The 21,147-nt window shown below is 35.7% G+C and overlaps 1 protein-coding gene across 2 annotated transcripts in view; it reads left to right on the forward strand.

Moving 5' to 3' along the window:
* Positions 1-220: 220 nt before the first annotated feature.
* The window catches only part of LOC114054295 (ubiquitin-conjugating enzyme E2 variant 2), a 47,730-nt gene continuing 26,803 nt past the window's right edge, over positions 221-21,147 (forward strand). The window contains exon 1 of one of the 2 annotated variants that reach the window (XM_027877498.1): positions 221-292. In XM_027877498.1, coding sequence (XP_027733299.1) covers positions 277-292 — 16 coding nt within the window. In that variant the 5' untranslated portion in view covers positions 221-276. The remainder of the gene's footprint in view (positions 293-21,147) is intronic. The other variant, XM_027877499.1, reaches the window with a different exon arrangement.

The following is a 21,147-nucleotide window of genomic DNA, read 5'->3' on the forward strand; positions in this document are numbered from 1 at the left end:
GTCCCAGAACCTGGGGAAGGTCATCTCACCCGCAGCCGGGAAGGCGACGGGCAAATGCTGCGGGGAGTCGAAGGGGAGCCCAGAGCCGGGAGGAGGGAAGCTGTCGGATCCGCCTCAGTCGAGTCAGTTGGAAGCCCCGGAGGCTGCAGGGGAGGGGGGTGGGGGGCGGAGGCGCCGGCTGCGGCGCCGGCTGCGGCGCGCGCGCGCCCGGAAGTGACGCCGCATGACGCGGCGGGGCGCGTGCAGGGCGGCAGAAGTCCCGGGTTGCAGGAGAAGATGGCGGTCTCCACAGGTCTGTTTTCGTGCCGGTTTTCTTCACTTTTTTTCCTCCCTGGCCCAGTCCTTCTCCTAACTCTCGTCCTGGTGCTGGTTTGGAAATGGGAGAGAGGGCGAAGGGTTTCCTTCTCCTTAAGACATGGGGTTTCCCGGTCGGCCCCAGAGCCGTGGAAGGCGGCCGGCGGCTGGTCCCCGGGGCCGGGGCGAGGGGCTGAGGAGGGCTGGGGACCGGGGGCGCTGGGCCCGGGAAAGCGTCGGAGGAGACTCGGGGCCGCCGCCGCCGCTCCTGGGCCGCCCCGTGGCTTGCGATCCCGGCAGCCTCGACCCTGGCGGCGATTGGGGGTTGGGGAGGGATGGGCCCTCGAGACCCACGCACTCTAACGGGGACGGAGCTGGGGGGACGCGGTGGCCGCTTGTCCTTTCGCCCTTTTAACGGCAGAACTTGGGGGAGAGCGAGAGGGAGGAAGGCAGCCATCGAGGGCCCGACTCCTAGCTGGAAAGGCCATGCTGCTGTCAAGTGGAGGTGTAAAATTAAGTGGGCACCTGGGATTTAGCAGAGGTGGGGTTTTTTTTTGTACTTTGGTTTCATGGAAATGTTGACACTTTTCAAAACAGGAACTTACCCATTTTACTGAAAGCATATTAGTGTTATATTTCTTTTTGTTTTGTAGCAAATGGCTGTGCAATGCGAGTGAAATATTAGCTGAGCAAGATAAATTTGTTTTAAGAAGGCTAAAATCAGTTATTTCTTTGATGACCTGTTAAACTTCCTTCCTGCCTTGTGTACATTTCAGCTTTCTTTAAACAAACAGATATCGAAATTAATGAATTTGTTAGTATTAAGAGGGTGGTGATGTTTTTAAAATATATTTAGTGTAATGTTTTTAAAAATTGCTTTGTCAAGCAAGACTTGGTTAATAACCATTTACACACACACGACTATAAAACTGTTGAGCAGAACATTTCTTCTATCATTCATTTTAAGTAGTTATGAATACTTATTTGAGCACATAGGGTATGTGATAGATTTTATTTTAAGGTAATATCTCAGAATACTGTGCAAATTGCTGAACATCTGTGGGCCTCCTAATCTGTAAATGGACTAGATGATCTCTAAGGTCTTCAACTCTAAATCTATAAACTAGTGACATGTTAGAAATAATCTTTGAATAATGTTTTAAATCTCATTTTCATTTCATTTACCATGCAAGTGTCACAGTTGATTTATTATTTGTTGTTGATGTTATATACCTTCTAAACTTCACTTAGGTCTAGTGTTAGAATTGTCAAAAGGTCATTAATAATTTGTTACTGTTTCTATGACTATTGTATAACTTTTTGAGTGGCCCCTTCCCCTTTTTAAAAAGTTGAGCATAACTACCAGCAAGAGGAGGGGGACTGTCTTTTTTTTTTTTTTTTAGGCTAGGCAATGGGGGTGAGTGACTTGCTCAGGGTCACACAGCCAGTGTTATGTGTCTGAGGCCGAATTTGAACTCAGGTCCTCCTGAGTCCTGGGCCTGTGCTCTATCCACTGTGCCACCCAGCTGCCCCGGAGGGGGACTGTCTTAAAGTTTTATAGAAATTAATAATAAAAGTACTTGTTTAATTGAATTTTCCAGTTTACACTTTTTTGCTTTACTTAATTAGGGCAATAGCCCTTTCTAAGGTTATAATATATATGACAAAATATTACAAATTTTTCCTACTAAAATAGCTAAGATTATGAAATCATAGCTAATAAATAACTAGCATTTATTTAGTGCCTATAGTGGCTATATAGTACACTTATTTAAGTGCCTTAAATTTTGCAAAGTACTTTACATATGTTATCTTATTTGACCCTCACATTGACCCGAGAGGTAGGTGTTATTAATATCCCCATTTTACGTATGAGGAAACTGAGGCACAGAGATGAAGTGACTTTTTTAGAGTCACGGAGTTAGAAAGTGCCTGAGGTCTGATTTGAAAGGTTTTCCTGGCTCCAATTCCAGCATCCTGTCATGTGGTTACTAATTGTTGTTAATATATCATTATTCTTTTAGTGTTTTTGAAGCTTATGTTGTCCAGCTCTTATTTCAAATGTATTATTTAAGAAGAAAAAAATGCTCTCAAATTTATTCTTATTGGTGGGTTGAAAGCTTATTTATACTGAAATTTTGAAATGATTTAAAACCTTTATGTGATTTGGCAAGGGTTATTATGTTTTGTGAAAATAATGAATTTTTCTTAAAAATCATAAAGCATATTTTAATTTTCTTTTTAGTGCTTTCCCTCATCTCCAACTCTTGGTTTAAGTTGCAGCTACCACCTTCTATAGGAAGCCTTTTCCAATCCCTTTTTAATTATTCTAGTTTCTTCCCTATGTTAATTATTTCCTGTTTCTCCTGTATACAGCTTGTTTGTACACATATTTGCTTGTGGTCTCCCATGTTACCTTTTGAGCTTCTCTGTTGCAGGATCTGTCTTTTTCCATTCTTTATATCTCCAATTCTTATCATAGTGCCTAGCACATAGAAGGCACTTAAATGCTTATTGACTAACTGAATATAGCTTGAGTAAATTCCAGATAATCTGAATTGTAGGTCATCAGTGACCAGGGCATTGACAGGGTTGGACCTGAAGTGAATATAGAAGTAGCTTTTTTTTTTTTTAATGGCCCTGCAAAGGTAAATGTAAGTTATTTTTTCATGTCTTCAGTCTGGGGTGTAGAAAACCTGAAAGTTAACTTAAAGCTATAATCTTAAAATAACAATCATTTATGCTTTCAACAAATTAAAAATTGGATAAGTATGTAATGTGAAGTGATACAATTTATAATGTATAAATAGTAATTTTTATTTTTTTGCAGATATTTAGACCTGACTACACATATAATTGTAGTCTTTGAAACTTAAATATGTAATTCCATTTTCATGTTTCTAGGAGGCAGTTTCAACAAACATCTCTAATTATAATGAATTTGAGGTTAGAAGAGCATCTTGAATTAAAGTATGAATGCTTTCATAAAAGTGAAGTAGTTTCATGTTTTTCTAGGAGAACCCCAGGTCTTTGCTTTAGAGAAAACATCCTGATGACTTTTTTTTTTTTGGTTGATTGATCCAGTATTTCATTATATTTCAGTCATTTAAGAAGCATGGAGGCAGAAAAGTGAAAACAGTCTTTGCCCTCAAGATGTTCTTATTCTAGTGGAGGTGGCCTTATTTTAGGAGCATCTAGCAGTTTATTAGTCATTTTAGCATTATTAGCAAGAATGTTGGAGGATTGTAAATAATACTTGTAATAATACAGCAGTAACTCGTAAAGTATTTTGTTATGTTGTCATTTTATACAAAACTAAATATTAAATCATATCCTTCCAAGTACATAGTGATGTATATAGTATATCCCTATCATTGTAACATGCTTTTATTCTCATCTCCTGATACCAGTTACAGTGTTACAGTGGGGTTCTATTGCATTTGTATGTTAAAATGAAGAGGTTATTAAAATGGCTTTAGGAGTGTATGGGCTCAAGAAAGATGTTGGATATTTTTTTCTTTTGAGATGTGGAGCATCTTTTCAGGGTTTTTGAAATTTTGTCTACCATGTGGAAACTTTATCCTCAAAAGTAGGTGAGGGATACTGTTAGTGTTGGATCTAAGTTGAATGTACAAGTGATAATTTGACTTCACCCCATATTCCCTGCAAATAGAGCTCAAAAACTAAGGGAAGACTTGCTCCATAGTTGTCCATTGTATCTTTCCTTGAGACTATCAGAACCAGCTTAGATTTTCCAGAGCAGGTCTTTGCTAGCAACTTGAAGCAAATTATAAATCTTAATATGATGGAATTATAATCATCAATGTATATAGACACATCAAATTGATAGTTACCATTTCATTATACCCCAAGCTGATCTGAATAGAAGCCTAAAATGAGATGTATTTAAAAGGGGGAAATATACATAGGAACACATTGAAAACCAACACTGATTATTGGCCTCACTCAGGTTTTATGCAAGCCAAAAATTAATGGGAAAAGTGTGACCTCTCTTTCAAACAATATAGTGTTATGAACATGAGAAGCACGTTTTTGTGTCATTGCAATGTTTTTTAAAAAATCTACATGTACAATGGAATATAAATAATTCTAATAAAGTGGATAAAAAGTAGGTAGACTAAGATAAAATATAAGGAAATGGAATTCTAGCATGTGTATGTATATAAAATTAGAGTTAAGGATATTGATTTTCCTTAACTGAAATTATAAATAATTTTTGGCATATTATCTAATGCCTTCCCCTTCCAGTGTTTGTTCAGTTGATTAAAAAAAAGCCCAACTAATAATAGACTTTTATGTGTACATACACACATGTATTTCTATTAAATTTCATCTTAGATCTGGGCATCATTCAAGTGTCTCCAGATTTTTTACATGACATTGTTATTCAGTATATTAGCTGTTCTAAAAAAGATCTTGCTTTTAAGTTCCTTAGTTTACTTAGAGAATTATTCAGAAACGTACTAAAATTATGAATATATTAGTTAAAGGAAGGCCTATACAGATCTGTGTTAATACATGAATTTCGTATTGTAAATCCACACATAGTATGGTAAAGTATTTTGTTGCTTGTATTTAACTTAATTCTGGTTAGCAGTTATTGTAAATTATTGGTTCTCATATTCGATGAGTGGGTATGATCCTTGGGAAATTTGGGGTATATAAAAGGGATTTATGGAGGTTGACATATATTAGGAATAAGGTCATGGTGTTACTTTTTAAGTCTTTGTTCGAACCCTATTTATGTCCCTTCTATCTTTTTTTTTTTTTTTTTTTTTTTTTTTTTTTTTAGGCAATTGGGGTTAAGTGACTTGCCCAGAGTCACACAGCTAGTAAGTGACAGGTGTTTGGTATGAGGCTGGATTTGGACTCAGGTCCTCCTGACTTCAGGGCCAGTGCTCTATCCACTGTGCCACCTAGCTGCCCCTATCTTACTTTTGTACCTGTAATCTGGGTGGGGGTGATGTGAGGATGGACAGATTAGCTTCTTATGCTGCCCTTGTCCTCTTGCTTCTCAGTTGCTATTTTTCAGTAGCCCTTTGAAGAATCTCTGGGTTTGCCAAGTTTGTCATAGTTCCATAGATTACAAAGAAAAACTCAATGACTTCTCTCTTTGTGCTTATTGGATAACAATATCATATGAGCTAGCTAACACTAATAGGAAGTGATAGTGGATTTCCTGAAAGTCTAGGACTAACCTAAGCTTTATCTGAAGTTGCAACGTTTTATTCCTCCAGGGCTTTGATTCTGATGATCATTTGCCCTTGTATGATTTTTATCCCTACAGTAAATCCTTCCCTCCTAGGTACAATATGTTTGTCTGATCTTTTTTCTTTCCTTGAAAAATTCTATCTTGTAGCATATTGAACAGTAGAGTGGTATAGTGAAATGATTATTGGGGCTGGGAGATAGAGGACCAATGTTTGAGTTATACCTCTGCCACACTTAGCTGTGTGATCTTAGGCAAATGACTTAAACTCTCTGAATCTTAATTTCCTGTTTTTAAAATGAATAATTTGGACTTGGATGATCTCTAAGGTAATTTTCAGTTATATTTTCTATGATTCTAAATATTTGTGTATATACCTCATTTTTCTGCAAAATTATAAACCACTCAAGTTCAGTGACTTATTTTAGTAATCTGTGTAACCCCAGTGCCTCCTATGTAGGTACCACATAATAAATAAATTTTGATGGAATCATTGGTGACCCACCTTTGTGACTGATGGAGTTTTTCATGTAGGCACAAATTTCAAGTAGATATCCACTGTAAATTGGATATTGAGTTTTTGTTTCATGAAATGAAGCTATTTTGCATTAGCCTTGTTTTCTTCTACATAGTCCTAACCAAGTCCTGAACTTGTTTCAGGATGGTTCATGAACACATGGAGTTGAGTCTGAGTTTTTGAGGGTTATGTCAGCAGAGTACATAAGATGTATCCAGAGCTTGTACTCTGCTGACATAGCCTTCAAAAACTCAGGTGTGGTTCTGGCAAAAGACCAAACCAAATCTGCTTCCTGACAACGAGCTTGACTCAGTATGAAAAGGGTCATCACCAGTAGGATGGCCACTTGGGTGATGAATTCTTGGGCTAAGCAGTCCATGAAACAAAGAAAAAACACAAAATGTCCCTCATCTTTGTGCCATTCCCCATTTGCATTGATTGTGGCAGTTATGGAAAAGGGGCAGAGGATTCCCAGAATCACATAGTTTTCAGTTTGTACTTAGCCATGGGTATTCTAAATATGAGATCCTTATTCAGTGACCAAGTAGATAGAAGTGTATGGTAGGATTCAAAGACAGCATTGGATCAAATAGAATAAAGATCAAATTTAAAAGCTTACACTTGGGTTAAAAAAATCAACTTTGTAATATACAGTTGGGGAGCATGGCTAGACGTTTATTTGGAAAAAAGATCTAGGAAGGGACAGCTAGGTGGCACAATGGATAGAGCAGTGGCCCTGAAGTCAGTTCAAATTTGGCTTCAGACCAAACACTTGGCACTTAATAGCTGTGTGACCCTGGGCAAGTCACTTAACCCCAATTGCCTGAAAGAAAAAAAGAGATCTAGGAATTTCAGCGGAAAACAAGCTCAATTTGAGTCAACAGTGTGCTATGACAACCAAGCTATCTAAAACCATCATAGGCCATATTATGAAAGGTATAGCTTTAAAATTAAAAGAAAAAATTTTTTTCACTTAACAAATTTACTTCATCTTCCAGTCCTCTTGAAAAAGAAAGAAAAACAAAACAAACATGTCTAACAAACATGCATGTCAAGAAAAAACATTCCCACAATGTCAGTGTCCAAAAATGTATATCTCAATCTAAGTTCATCAACTCTCTATCAGGAGATGGATAGCAATTTTTATCATGAGTCCTTTGAAATTGTGGTTGGTCATTAAATTGATCAGAGTTCTTAATTAAGCCTTTTGAAATTGCCTGTCTTCACAGTATTATTGTATATATGGTTCTTTCTGCTCACTTTACTTTGTATTATTTTGTATAAGTTCCTGTTTCTCTGAAACCATTCCCACCACCATTTCTTACAGCACAGTAGTTTTACATTCATTTACCATAATTTCTGCAGTCATTTCCCAGTTGATGAGTTGCCTCCTTCAGTTCTTTGCCATCACAAAAAGAACTACTAAAATATTTTTATACATACAGGACATTTTCCTCTTTATTTGATCTCTTTTGATTACAGGCCTAGTAATGGTATTGCTGCATCAAAGAGTATGCACAGTTTATTAACATTTTGAGCATAGTTCCAAATTGCTTTCTAGAATGTCTGGACTAGTTCACTTCTCTTCCAACAGTGTGTTCATGTTCATGTACATGTACATGTTTTCCCACATCTCCAGTATTTGTCATTTTCCTTTTTTTGTTCAACTTCAAGAAAGGTATAGCATTGAGGATTAAAGTAATATGGTAGTTCTGTTGTACTTTGCTCTGGTCAGACCATATCTGAAGTATGTGTTCTGTTCTGGATACCACATTTTAGGAAGAACATGGAGAATGTCCAGAAGAGGGCAAGCAGTATGGTAAAGGTCTGAATTCATGCCATCTGAGGATTGTTTGAAGGCAGGGGGGATGTTTAGCCTTGATAGTGAAGATTTAGAGGGAATAACCTGATAGTTATCTCCAAGTGTTTGAAAGGCTGTCTGTCACATGGAAGAGGCAGGATGGGAAACTACTGGTTTTACCCATGTGGTAGTCATTTCTGAATTAGCTCTCTTTGTACAGTCAGACCATCATTTTGAGCAAAGATTAACATCAGGGTGTAAATCACTTGTCACAATGTAGACTAAAAGAGCTTAGTAAATCTCATTCAAGCAAAGCTGCCAAATGGAGAGAGATGACAGATGAGAGAAATGCCAGTTTTGAATAGAAACTTGTATATAAAGTCTTAATGTTAAATTAGGAGTAATGACAGCCTCAAAAAATAGTGAGTAGTGTAACAGAAGTCAAGTTTACAGAACCCAGTTAAACTAGATTATGTTGAGTATCTAAAATTGAAATTGGAAGGAAAAAAAGTCTGTCAAGATTACTCTAACAATCTTTTTTCCATCATTAATAGTGGAAGGAGTAATCATTTGGACTCTAGCATTATGGACCCCAATGTGTTGCATGAGGATGCAATGTATAGAGTGTTAAATATTTTTTGTAGAGCAAACTGAAGTCTTAAAGACTACTACAACAAATTGTTTTCCCATGCCTGTTAACATCATACAAAATTCCTTGAAATATGTAACAAGAGAAATAAGTTCATTCGATCCTCTAATAATAATTGAGTGAGGCCATTAGTTAGAGACTTGTGCTTGGCAAAGGTATTTGCCCTATCAATATGTTTAGCACAGAGTCAAAAATGGAAGAAGGTAAATTCTAACAAGATGCTCCTGTTTTTGGATGGCAGTATGCTAATTTCATCAAACCCAAAAAACTGCAAAAAACTGATCTTTTTTTTTCTTTTAGGCAATTGGGGTTAAGTGACTTGCCCAGGGTTACACAGCTATTAAGTGTCAAGTGTTTGGTCTGAAGCCAGAAAACCCCAAAAACTGATCAATAATCTCTCAGAAGAATTTACCCTAATGCCATAAAAACCAGATGGTTAAAGAATGCCTCTTAGAGGGTTTTAGCTTCATGGAATTAGAATTAGATGAGACCTAAGAAACCATCTAGTCCAACCCCCTCATTTTATAGATGAGGAAACTGAGACCCTGAAAGCTTAAGTGACTTGCGTAGGGTCATGCAGAAGGAATCAGAAGCCGTATTTGAAATCTGGTCCTTTTATTTCTAAACCAGTGATCTTTCTGCTGTACTGTGCTGGATGGACAGCTTATGGAGTTGGTCCTTCATGGAATCATAGGTTTAGAGCTGAAAGAGACCTTGGAGTTCATCAAGTTCAGCCCCTCAATTTATAGATAAAGCAGTTGAGGCTGCAAGAGGTTGTGACTTGCCCAAAATCAGTGCATTTATTAAGCACCTACTATGTATCAGGCAGTGTTACAAAAAAGAAATGTAGAAACAGTCTTTGCTGTCAAGGAACTTGAAATCTCACGGGGGAGACAACGTAAACAGCTACATACAAACAGGATATATACAGGATACATTGAAGTTAATCTCTGGGGGAAGGCACTACCATTAAGGGAGATCTAGAAAGGCTTGCAAAAGGAAGCGTTTTAGTTGAGACTTGAAGGATGTCAGGGAAACCAGGAGTTAGATGAGGGAGAGAATGCCAGGCATAGGGGACACCCTGTGCAAATGCTTGAAATTAGGAGGTGGAGTGTCTTGTTAAGGAATAGCAATGAGGCCAATGTCACTGGTCACATAAACTAGCAAGTGACAGAACCATTATTTAAACTCAAGTCTTGAATATAAATCCATTGCCTTATGTACTATACCATATTACCTCACCATTTATATTTTGGATATGTACTTCAGATTAACAATTAAAAAAAAAAAGGCTGAATTGCCTTTGGGAAATTGTACAGTGCTTTTAATGATCTCAATTTTCTTTCTTTCTTTTTTTTTTTAAAGGCAAATCTGTTTTACACTAATATTCCTCACATGATGCTATAAAATTCTGCATCATATCCTTCAGTTTCTGAAGAATTACATATGTGGGTTACCCAAAGGACAGTAGAAGGGCACATTGTCAAGTGTGAGTAGGCTGAAACATTACCTGCAGAAAATTGCACAAGAGAAGTGCCAAGGATATCATTAGAGAAATGTATCACCAGAAAAGAAGTATGGAGGAATTATTGTTGGGTAGCCTGCATTCTACATTAGTATCCATGAAATGCAAGAGCTCTATGCTCTGGAATTTAGAGGAAGGTCCTTAGTTGGTTGTTTGGCCTGTCTGTGAATGATTTACTGGATATTTTGCTAGTGAACAAATAAGCAATTGGGAATTCCTGAATTGAGAACTTGGGAAAGAATCAAGCACATATGGATAGGGTGTGATGATCTGTTCCATTGTAGGGAGCACCACATTGATGAAATTGTGAGGCAGTCTTATTTGAGGTAATCTTATTTTTCATCTCTGATTGGTATTATAAGTGCTTCTCATCTTGTGACTCAGTAAAAAGACTATTAACACCAACAATATTAAGAGAATTTTTAAAGTGATTATTTGTGATGACGTTATCAAGAAAGCAAGAATAAGAACTGCCAGATCTTGAGTTTTTAAATTAATAACTATTTGGAGAATGCGGTTTTGTTCCTCTTTCAGGTATAATCCTTTAAGCAATAGAAAAATGTTCATCATTTTGAATGTACTTTAGATTTTAACTCCAGCAACTGGAGTATTTTTGTGTATGCCAATAACATCTCTAACTTTCAAAATGAGAAGCAGCATGATAGAGTGCAGAGGTGTTAGACTGGGCCAAATCAGATTAAAATGCTATTGGGAATTGTTTAACAAAAACAAAAAATAATAGGGGGCGGCTAGGTGGCACAGTGGATAGAGCTCTGGCCCTGGAGTCAGGAGGACCTGAGTTCAAATGCGTCCTCAGACACTTGACAACATACTAGCAGTGTGACCCTGGGCAAGTCACTTAACCCCATTGCCTAACCTCCCTCCCCCCCAAAAAAGTAATACAACATAGAAGATGTTTGTGGTTTTCTGTCTTAGCACAGATCTGGTTCTGTTTGATTTTCACCCCACTGACTTAGTGGATGGAGGCTGGCCTTGGAGTCAGAAAGTTGGGTTCAGGTTTTGAATTTGACACGTACTGGCTATGTGACCATGGACAAATGCTTTAAACTCTCTGTTCCAAGAGCTTTAAACTCTATTCCAAGATAATCTATAAGTTATATTTGAGTTGCTGATCTGCATTGGTAGAGGGAATTTCCATGCTACTGTTTCCCTGTACCAGTGAAATCATTGGTCTTGAGCAAAGCAAAAGCATAAACCTGTTACACAATACCAGACACTATTCACAAGTGTTCTTGCCATTTGATACTTCAATTATAGGATCGTATGGACATGAATGAAGAATTGGGAGTAACTTAATTTGTCATCTTGTCCAGCCCCCTCATTTTACAGATGAGATGACTGAAGCATAGGGAGGTTAAGCGACTTGTGCCAGCTCACACGTGTGGAATTTGAGCCCTAGTTCATCCATAAAATGGGCATAACGGCGTTTAGGATTGTTGTGAGGATTAAATGAGATAATGTTTTAAGTGTTTTGCAAAACTTAAAAGAGTTGTTTAAGTGTTGTTATTATTAATAGTAATAATAATAATATTAATTTAGTGTTTCTCTTACTCCAGAGACAATGCTTTTTCCACTGAAACATCTTTCTCTTGGAATCTCTTGATTCCAGAACTCAAAACCAACCTACTTAATAAATTTATTCACCCTGAGTTGAATAAAGTCTTTCGTTTACTTATTTCATGTAATCATAAGATTTAGATCTGGAAGGAAACTTGAAGATTAACTTGGACCTTGGAGGCCAATATTTTATTTTACAGATGAGTAAACTGAGGCCCAGAAGGGCAAAAATGTCTGCCAGAGGTCAAACAGTTAAGTCATACTAAATAGTACTTACATTTCACCAGAGGAAATACTGAAGCTGTTGGAAAATCTTTCTTAAAAAACTTTTTTTTTGCCTTTTTGGTGAGGCAATAGGGGTTAAGTGAATTGCCCAAGGTCACACAGCTATTGTCATGTACCTGAGGTCATTTTTGAACTCAGGTCCTCCTGACTCCAAGGCCAGAGCTTATCCACTGCACCACCTAGATGCCCCAGTTGGAAAACTTTGATTAACAAATTTTGTGTTTATTTTATAGCAACTGTTTGGTGAAAAGTTTATTTTGTTGTAAAATGTTTTTTTTCTTACTAGAATAGCCTTGAGATAATCCTGTTTGTTTTTGTTTTTTGTTTTAGTTCCTATGGGATAGTAATCATGCAGCATCCTACAGGAATCCTTTATGTAGAACATTTCACAAAATTTACTTATGTGTTTATTTTAACTCTTACTATTTATTTGATATAAAAGGTTTTAAATATCAACAGCTACCATGTGTCTTGTCTAGAGCACCTAGACATAGACAAGTAAGCGTTTGTCATCCTTTGTGGTAGTCTTGTGTCTATATGATGGTGATATATTTGGTATTAGACTACATTAAGATTAGTGGAAATCATTAGCACCAAAAAAAGGTATTCTTTTCTCTGCTTTGTAATGTTTCTGGGTTCAGTTTCTGTTTCTCTGCATTGCAGTATTTCACTAATAAGTTTCCCTTCAGGGGTGTGTGTGTGTGTGTGTGTAGAAAAGAAGTAAATTATATTCATGCAAATTCACTTCTCAATTTATTTAAAAACAGTTAAATGGAAGTAAATTATATTTATTTCTCCTTTTATCTGTTTGGGAATGCTACTACTTGTCTTTAGGGTTATGATTTTATTATCTTGACTGTATCTTAAAGAGTATTCCCAATGGAATTTATTTGTGAAGATATTCTTAAGATAATCAGACTACTTTCCATTTACTGAGACAACTTGTAAGTTTTTAAATTTTGTATGTCGTCTTCTATATGACAGGAATGTTACTCTGATTTCTGTTTTCCTTTTTTAAATATCTAGGGTTAAAATACAGTGTGACCAACAGTATTAAGTGAGTGGTGTCAGCTGATATTTTAGCTATTCCATAATGCAATTATGGCGATTTTTGTAATAATATTTTTAAAAAATTGTATTTATACAAAACTACTGACCTGCTGTCTGTTTTTGTTCAACGTGTTATTTTTCTATTGTAATCTACATTTAGTAAAGATGGTGTTAAGGATGAGTAAAAAAACCCAATGATTATAAGTTTTTCCTTGTATAAAGCTGTACAGGTATCTAATCAATGACCTTATTAGTTATCTTATGATGATATAATTGACCCATACAACAATTCCAATTCTTGGTTGTCCAAAAATGAAAACAATAGTATAGATCAGAAAGGGCAAATTCATTCCCCAACTTGAACTTGCTAAATCAGATTAAAATTTAATTGGGAAATATTTAGCAAAATAAATAAAAATATAATACAATATGGAAAATTTTAATTTGTGATTTTCTAATAAATATCCCCTTCTTCCATTTTTCTTTTTTTTAAAATAAGTTTGTAGTGAAGACTTCTGTTCTTACATCATCATAGTTATCCCAACTGTTTCTCTCCCAATCCTTTCCAGAGAACCATCCTGTATAACAATTTTTTTAGTGGAAAAAATCAGCATAACTGATAGATGCATTGAAAAAAATCTGAAAACCTGTGCAATATGTAATACCTGTGGATCTGCCATGTCCACAGAGGAGTGGTCATACCTTTTCATTCAAATCCTGCTTGATCTTTGTAATTTTGTTACATTTACATTTGAATTTTGGGTGTTTTGTTTCCCCTCTCCACTTTTCCTATTTAAGTTTGGCACCACTGGTGCAGGTAATCCAAAATAGAGGATGTTAAAAAAATAATTTAAATGGAAAAAAAAATGTTTCCAACTCAGGTGTATTTGACTATAATGGTCTGAAATTTTGCTTCAAATGACCTAATAAAGATAACCTGTGAGTACCCCAACTTTGAATAAACTGTCCTTTTGAAATAAAGGCAAGTTTTGCTTCAAAAAGAAGTGAAGATAACTCCTCTGCAGTTTTTTTTCCTTAATAGTATTTTTTTTCCAATTACATATATAGTTTTCAACATTCATTTTTGTAAAATTTTGAGTTCCAAATTTTTCTCCCTCCCTCCTTCCTTACCCCTCTCCCCAAGACAGCAAGCAATCTGATATAGTTTATACATGTACAGTCATGTTAAACATATTTTCACATTAGTCATGTTGTGAAAGAAGAATCTGAACAAAAGGGAAAAACCTGAGAAAGAAAAAAAATGACAATAGTATGCTTCTATCTGCATTCAGACTCCATAGTTCTTTCTCTGGATGTGGTTAGCATTTTCTGTCATGAGTCTTGGAATTGTCTTAGATCATTGTATTGCTGAGAAGAGCTAAGTCTGACATAGTTAATCATTGCATAGTGTTGCTGTTGCTGTTGCTGTGTACAATGTTCTCTTGGTTCTGCTTAATTCACTCAGCATCAGTTCATGTCTGGGTTTTCCTGAAATCTGCCTTCTCACCATTTCTTATGGAATAATAGTATTCCATTACATTCATATGCCACAACTTGTTTAGCCATTTCCCAATTGATGGGCATCCCCTAAGTTTCCAATTCTTTGCCACCACAAAAAGCTTGTGCAGTTTTTTAAAACTGAAAATGGGCAATTTCTTCAAAATAAAAATGGAAAGTTTTTCCTTTCAGTTCTTTTTGTAAGATAGGCAGCTTGTGGAAAAGCTCAGTGGAAGAAATGAGAAAGGCCATAGAAGAGTTGAGAGTAGAGCTTCTGCCTTGTTAGAGTCAAGATTTTTTTTAGGGGGGTGAGCATCTGTGATACTTGATAGATGTTTTTTGACAACCAACCATGTTTACTATAGTTAGTGTCTTTATTCAGTGGTAGAAGTGGTTACTTTTAGTATGGAGGCCATCTCCTGTTTTAGATAACCTTTTGGTATGTCATTAACAAGTGTAGTTACATTTTAGGTTCATGCAGTATCTACTACTTGTTATAGTTGTTTTAACATGACAGTTCTGCCAAGATGTCTTTTTGTAATTGTATGTAGTTATTATCAGGTATAAAATAATCACTATCACATATTATGACAAAATGGTATCTGTTATGTATCTCAGTGTTCTATATTTATATTTGCTGAAGTGAATATTATTATCCATTTCCTAGTACCGTGAACTACGATTGGTTTATATTCTAGTTACTTAATGCATTTCGTTGAGTGAGTGATTTAACTAGTCAAGAAGGCTTACTTTTTTTCAGCAAAAGTACATTTTTACTTTATATTACACATTCACAAAATAATGTCTTTTTCATCTTAAGACACTACACATTTTAAAGCAGTGATTTATTTTGGTATTTGTATAGATTAGATTTGTAGTGTTCAGAAAACGGATTATTTATAAAAGTTTATTGAAGTGTAGGTACTTTTATTAAAGTATCTGAGAAGTGAATAACCTGATATTTTACTATGTTAATTAGAGCTATTTAAACAATTTTTCTTACATTGTGTTAGGGCCACTATCAACTGGAACAGTAGATGTTGATATTTCATTTTATTTTTGCTTTTTGGTGAGGCAATCGAGGTTAAGTGACTTGCTCAGGGTCACATAGCTAGTAAGTGTCAAGTGCCTGAGGCTGGGTTTGAACTCATATCCTTTTGACTCCAAGGCTGGAACTGTTGATATTTTATTGAATTAAATAGTAGCTTTATATATGAGGAATAGTGTTTCCTCAATAACAGATTCAAAAGTGTTTTAACCAAACCTCTCGAAGTTTTATTTTTGTGAAACATAATTTCAATTAGGTTTAACACAAGAACTGTAAACTGGGTAATGTATTTAGCTTGTCTATTTTTTTCTCCCACTTATAGAAGAGGAAAAGAAAGATAAACTTGTGGGTTTTTTAAAAATCTCAATTTAAAGAAAATTATTCCAAAATGAAAGAACATGTACCTACGTTAAAAAAAAAAAAACTACTGCTATTAAAAATTGATATTGTTACTTCAGCACACTGAAGAATCTAGATATTTAAGTAACTTCCACTAGGGTAACTTTTTTCAAAATGTTGGTCAGGAAAAAAAGTTAGGTTCCTAGTATGTTCCACACTCATCCACATGTCTTGAATGATTCAGTCCCTAGCCCTAAAAATAGAATCACAGAATCTCAGCATTGGAAGATATGTCACAGGCCGTTTAATCCAACCTGTACCTGAACATGAATCCCTTTTACTAAGTCTACCTCATGAAAGGTCATTGACCTTTTTCTTGATGATCTCCATTGAGAACCTACTACATCCTAAAGCACGAGTTTCTAAACCTGGGGTCCAGGGACAGATTTCAGGGGGTCTGTAAACTTGATGGGAAAAAGTGTATGATTATTTTCACTAACCTCTGTAGCATTCCCTTCTGTTACGAATGTAGGCAGCAAATATTCTGAGGAGACCACCAGAGTGCCACCATGGTCCATGACATCACAAGGGTTGAGAACTTTTAAGTTCATAGTTTTAAGGCATCCTATTTCACCTTTAGATAGCTATGTTAGGACATTTTTCCTTATATCAAATCTTAATTTGCCTTTTTTACAACTTCTGTACATTGTTTCTAATTATTTCCTCTTAAGCAGAGCATATTGAATCCTTCATGATGATCCTTTAGATATTTTAAAGGCTTATCTCCCCAACTTGGCTCTTCTTTGGGATAGTTATTCCCAGAATGGACTTGAGATCTGTCCTGATTGCCCTACTTTAGATATTCTGCAATTTATAAATGCCCTTTACAAAATACAGCACCTAGAATTGAGTGTTGTCTGACCAAGCAGAGAGCAGAGTAGTACTCTAGCTCCTTTTTTACTACACTGATTCTTTTAATTCAGTTTAGGATTGCATGAGCTCTTTTTTATTTTCTGGTTGCCATATCATTGTTGAAGTTGTAGTCTGCTAAGCCCCTCGATCTTTTTGTATCATCTAGCCATACCTTCCCCATTTTATATTTCTCAAATTTGATTTTTTAAAATCAAGTTTTTTGAGATTAAGAAACTTCTCAACTTTGAGTTTATCCTTCTTAAGTATCAGCTTGCTTGATTTGACTCGGTGTTCTAGCTCAGGGGTTGACAAATGATAGTTCACAGGCCACATATAGCCTGCCTCCTATCTTTGTACTTACCCATGAGCCAATGAGCTAAGAATAGTTTTGTATTTTATTTTTTGAATCTTTTTAAAAATAGTATTATATTCCCCCCTCCCCAATTACATGTCAAGACAATTTTTAGCATTCATTTTTATAAGATTTTGAGTTCCAAATTTTTCTCGCTCCCCCTTCTGAAAATGGTAGTGATTTTGAGATAGGTTATAGATGTACTATCATGTAAAGTATATTTTCTTAGTCACAATTGTGAAAGAAGGAACAGATCAAAAGGAAAAAAAAAGCACAAAAAATAAAGTAAGTGAAAAAAGTATGCTTTCCATCTGCATTCAGAATCCATCAGTTTGTTATCTGGGCATGGTTAGTATTTGCATTCCTGAGTCCTTTGTACTTGTCTTGGATCTTTGCATAGCTGAGAAAAGCTGACTAATTCATAGTTGATCTTCACACAGTGTTGCTGATACTATGTATACACAGAGTAAAGGTAAGGGGCTGGAGCAGAATCTGTTATGCTTCAACTGAAGTAAAAAAAACCTCAGGGGTAGCAATCCTTATCTCAGACAAAGTAAAAGCAAAAATAGACCTAATTAAGAGAGATGAGGAGAAGGAATCCACATCTTGTTAAAAGGTACCATAGACAGTGAGGCAATATCAATACTAAACATGTATGCACCAAGTTGTATAGTATCCAGTGTCTTAAAGAAGTTCAGTAAGTTATAGGAAGAAATAAATAGCAATACTATACTAGTGGTGGACCTCAACTGTCCCCTCTCACAACTTGGTAAATCCAACTGAAAAATAAATAAGAAAGAAACCAAAGTGATAAATAGAATATTAGAAAAGTTATATTTGAGAGATCTTTGGAAAAAAACTGAATGGGAACAGAAAGCAATACATCTTTTACTCAGCAGCACATGGCACCTATATGAAAATTAACCATGTAGTAGGGCATAAACCCCTCAAAATCAAATGTAGAAAGGCAGAAATATTAAATGTATTCTTTTTGGTTCATAATGCAATAAAAATTACACTCAACAAAGGGCTATGGAAAGATAGACTAAAAATTAATTGGAAATAATAATCTAATCCTAAAGAGTAAGTGGTTCAAAGAATAAATCGTAGAAACAGGCAATTTCAATAAAGAGAATGACAACAATGAGACAACATACTAAAATTTATGGGATGTAGCCAAAGCAGTACTTAGGGAAAAATTTATTTCTCTAAATTCTTATATCAACAAAACAGAAAAAGAACAGATCAATGAATTGGGCATGCAACTAAAAAAAACTAGAAAGAGCAAATTAAAAATCCCTAATTGAGCATCAAATTGGAAGTCCTGAAAATTAAAGGCAAGATTAATAAGATTAAAAGTAAAAAAGAAGCTTTTGAGCTAATAAATCTAGGAACTGGTTTTATGAAAAAACCAATAAGATAGATAAGCCATTGGTTAGTTTGATTAAAGAAGAAAACCAAATATCCAGTATCAAAAATGAAAAGGGTGAAATCACCACCAATGAGGAAGAAATTAAAGCCATCATTAGGAAATATTTTGCCCAATGATAATGACAATAAATCTGATAATCTGAGTGAAATAGATGAATATTTCTGGAAATGTAAATTACTCAGGTTAACAGATCAGGAAATAAAATGCCTAAATAACCCCATCTTAGAAAAAGAAATTGTACGAGCCAGTAATGAACTCCCTGAGAAAAAATCCCCAGTCAGAAGGGTTCGCAAGTGAGTTCCACCAGACACTTAAAGAACAACTAATTCCAATACTGTATAAACTATTCGGAAAAATAGGTGAACAAGGGATCCTACCAAACACATTTTATGACACAAATATGGTACTGATACCTAAACTGGGAAGAGCTAAAATGGAAAGAAAATTATAGACCAATTTTCCTAATGACTATTGATACAGAAATTTTGAACAAAATACTAGCAAGGTGATTACAGCAATGTATCACAGGGATTATATACTATGACCAGGTGGGAATTAGGAATACAGGGTTGGTTCAATATTAGGAAGACTATCAACATAATTCACCATATTAATAACAAAACCAACAGAAATCATGATTATCGTAATAGGTACTGAAAAAACTTTTGACAAAATACAGCACCCATTCCTATTAAAAACAGTAGAGAGCATAGAAATAAAGGGAGCATTCTTTAAAATAACTAGTATCTCTCTAAAACCATCAGCAAGCATTAATTGTAATCAGGATAAGCTAGAAGCCTTCCCAGTAAGATCAGGGGTAGAGCAAGGATGCCTATTATCACCACTGTCATTCAGTATAGTACTAGAAATGTTAGCTTTAGCAATAAGAAAAGAAAAAGAAATGGGAGGATTTAGAATAGGCAGTGAGGAAACAAAACTGCCGTTCTTTGCGGATGTTATGAGGGTATACTTAGAGAACCCTAGAGCATCAACTGAAAAACTACTTGAAATAATTAACAACTTTAGCAAAATTGCAGGATATAAGATAAACCCACCTAAATCATCAGAACTTCTTTTTATGACCAACAAAGTCCAGCAGCTAGAGATAGAGGAAATTCCATTTAAAAAAACTGTCATATAAAATACTTGGGAGTCTACCTGCCAAGACAAACCCAGGAACTATATGAACATAATTACAAAACACTTTTCATACAAATAAAGTCAGATCTAAACGATTGGAAAAATATCAGTTGCTCGTGGGTAGGCCAAGGCAGTCTAATAAAAATGGCAATTCTGTCTAAACTAATTTGCTCATTTAGTGCCATACCATTCAAACTACCAAAAAATAGTTAGAGCTGGGAAAAATAATATGAAAATTCATCTTGGAGAACAAGAGATCAAGAATATTAAGGAGATTAATGAAAAAAAAATGCAAAGGAAGTTGGCCTACCAATACCAGATCTCAAACTATATTTTAGCAGTAACCATCAAAACTATATGTTACTGGCCAAGAAATAGGGTGGTGAATCAGTGGACAGGTTTAGGTACACATGACATAGTCAACGACCGTAGTAACCTAGTGTTTGATAAACCCAGAGACCATAGCCTTTGGGATGAGAACTCACTATTTGACAAAAATTGCTGGGAAAACTGGAAAACAATAGGACAAAAACTAGGTAAAGACCAACATATCACACCATACACCAAAATAAGGTTATGATGGGTGCATGATTAAGCCATAAAAGGGCGATACCAAAAGTAAACCAGAAGAGCAAGGAATAGTCTACCTGTCAGATCTATAGAGAAGGGAAGAATTCATGACTGAGATAGCATCATGAAATGGAAAGTAGATAATTTTGATTTTATTAAAATTAAAAGCTTTGTATGAACAAAATCAAGATTAGAAGGAAAGCAGAAAGCTGGGAAACCATATTTACAGCAAGTATCTCTGATAAATGCTTCATTTTTCAAATATACAGAGAACTAAATCAAATTTATAAGAATACAAGCCATTCCCCAATTGATAAGTGGTCAAAGGATATGAACAGTCAGTTTTCAGATGAATAAATCAAAGCTATCTATAGGCATATGAAGAAGTGCTCTATCTAAGTCAGTGCTTCTTAAACTGTGGGTTGGCAATAGTAAAAGGTTTCTAAATGAGCAGTTACCAAAAATGACCAAACTTGGAATGAATCCTAGGTGTTCTGTGTTGCATGGAGCAACTTCACTGCAGCCTTGGTTCTGAACACAAAGCATGTGTACTTTGCACTGTGCATGCCCTCAGGACATTCAATGCAACCCCTCCCCAGTGGAAAAAGTTTAAGAAGCCTTGCTCTAAATTGCTTTTGATTAGAGAATTACAAATTAAAACAACTCTGAGGTGCCACCTCTCACCTATCAGATTGGGTAATATGACAAAAAAGGAAAATGATAAATGTTAGAGAGGTTGTGGGAAAATTGGGACATTAATGCACTGTCGGAATTGTGAACCAATCCAGCCATTCTGGAGAGCAGTTTGCCCTATGCTCAAAGGGCAGCCAAACTGCATACCCTTTGATTCAGCAGTAGCACTGCTAGATCTGTATCCCAAAGAGACTATAAAAAAAGGGAAAAAACTACATGTGCAAAAATATTTATA

This window comes from Vombatus ursinus, unplaced genomic scaffold, assembly GCF_900497805.2.
Source record: "Vombatus ursinus unplaced genomic scaffold, bare-nosed wombat genome assembly UNPS02014812.1, whole genome shotgun sequence".
Classification (NCBI taxonomy): Eukaryota; Metazoa; Chordata; class Mammalia; order Diprotodontia; family Vombatidae; genus Vombatus; species Vombatus ursinus.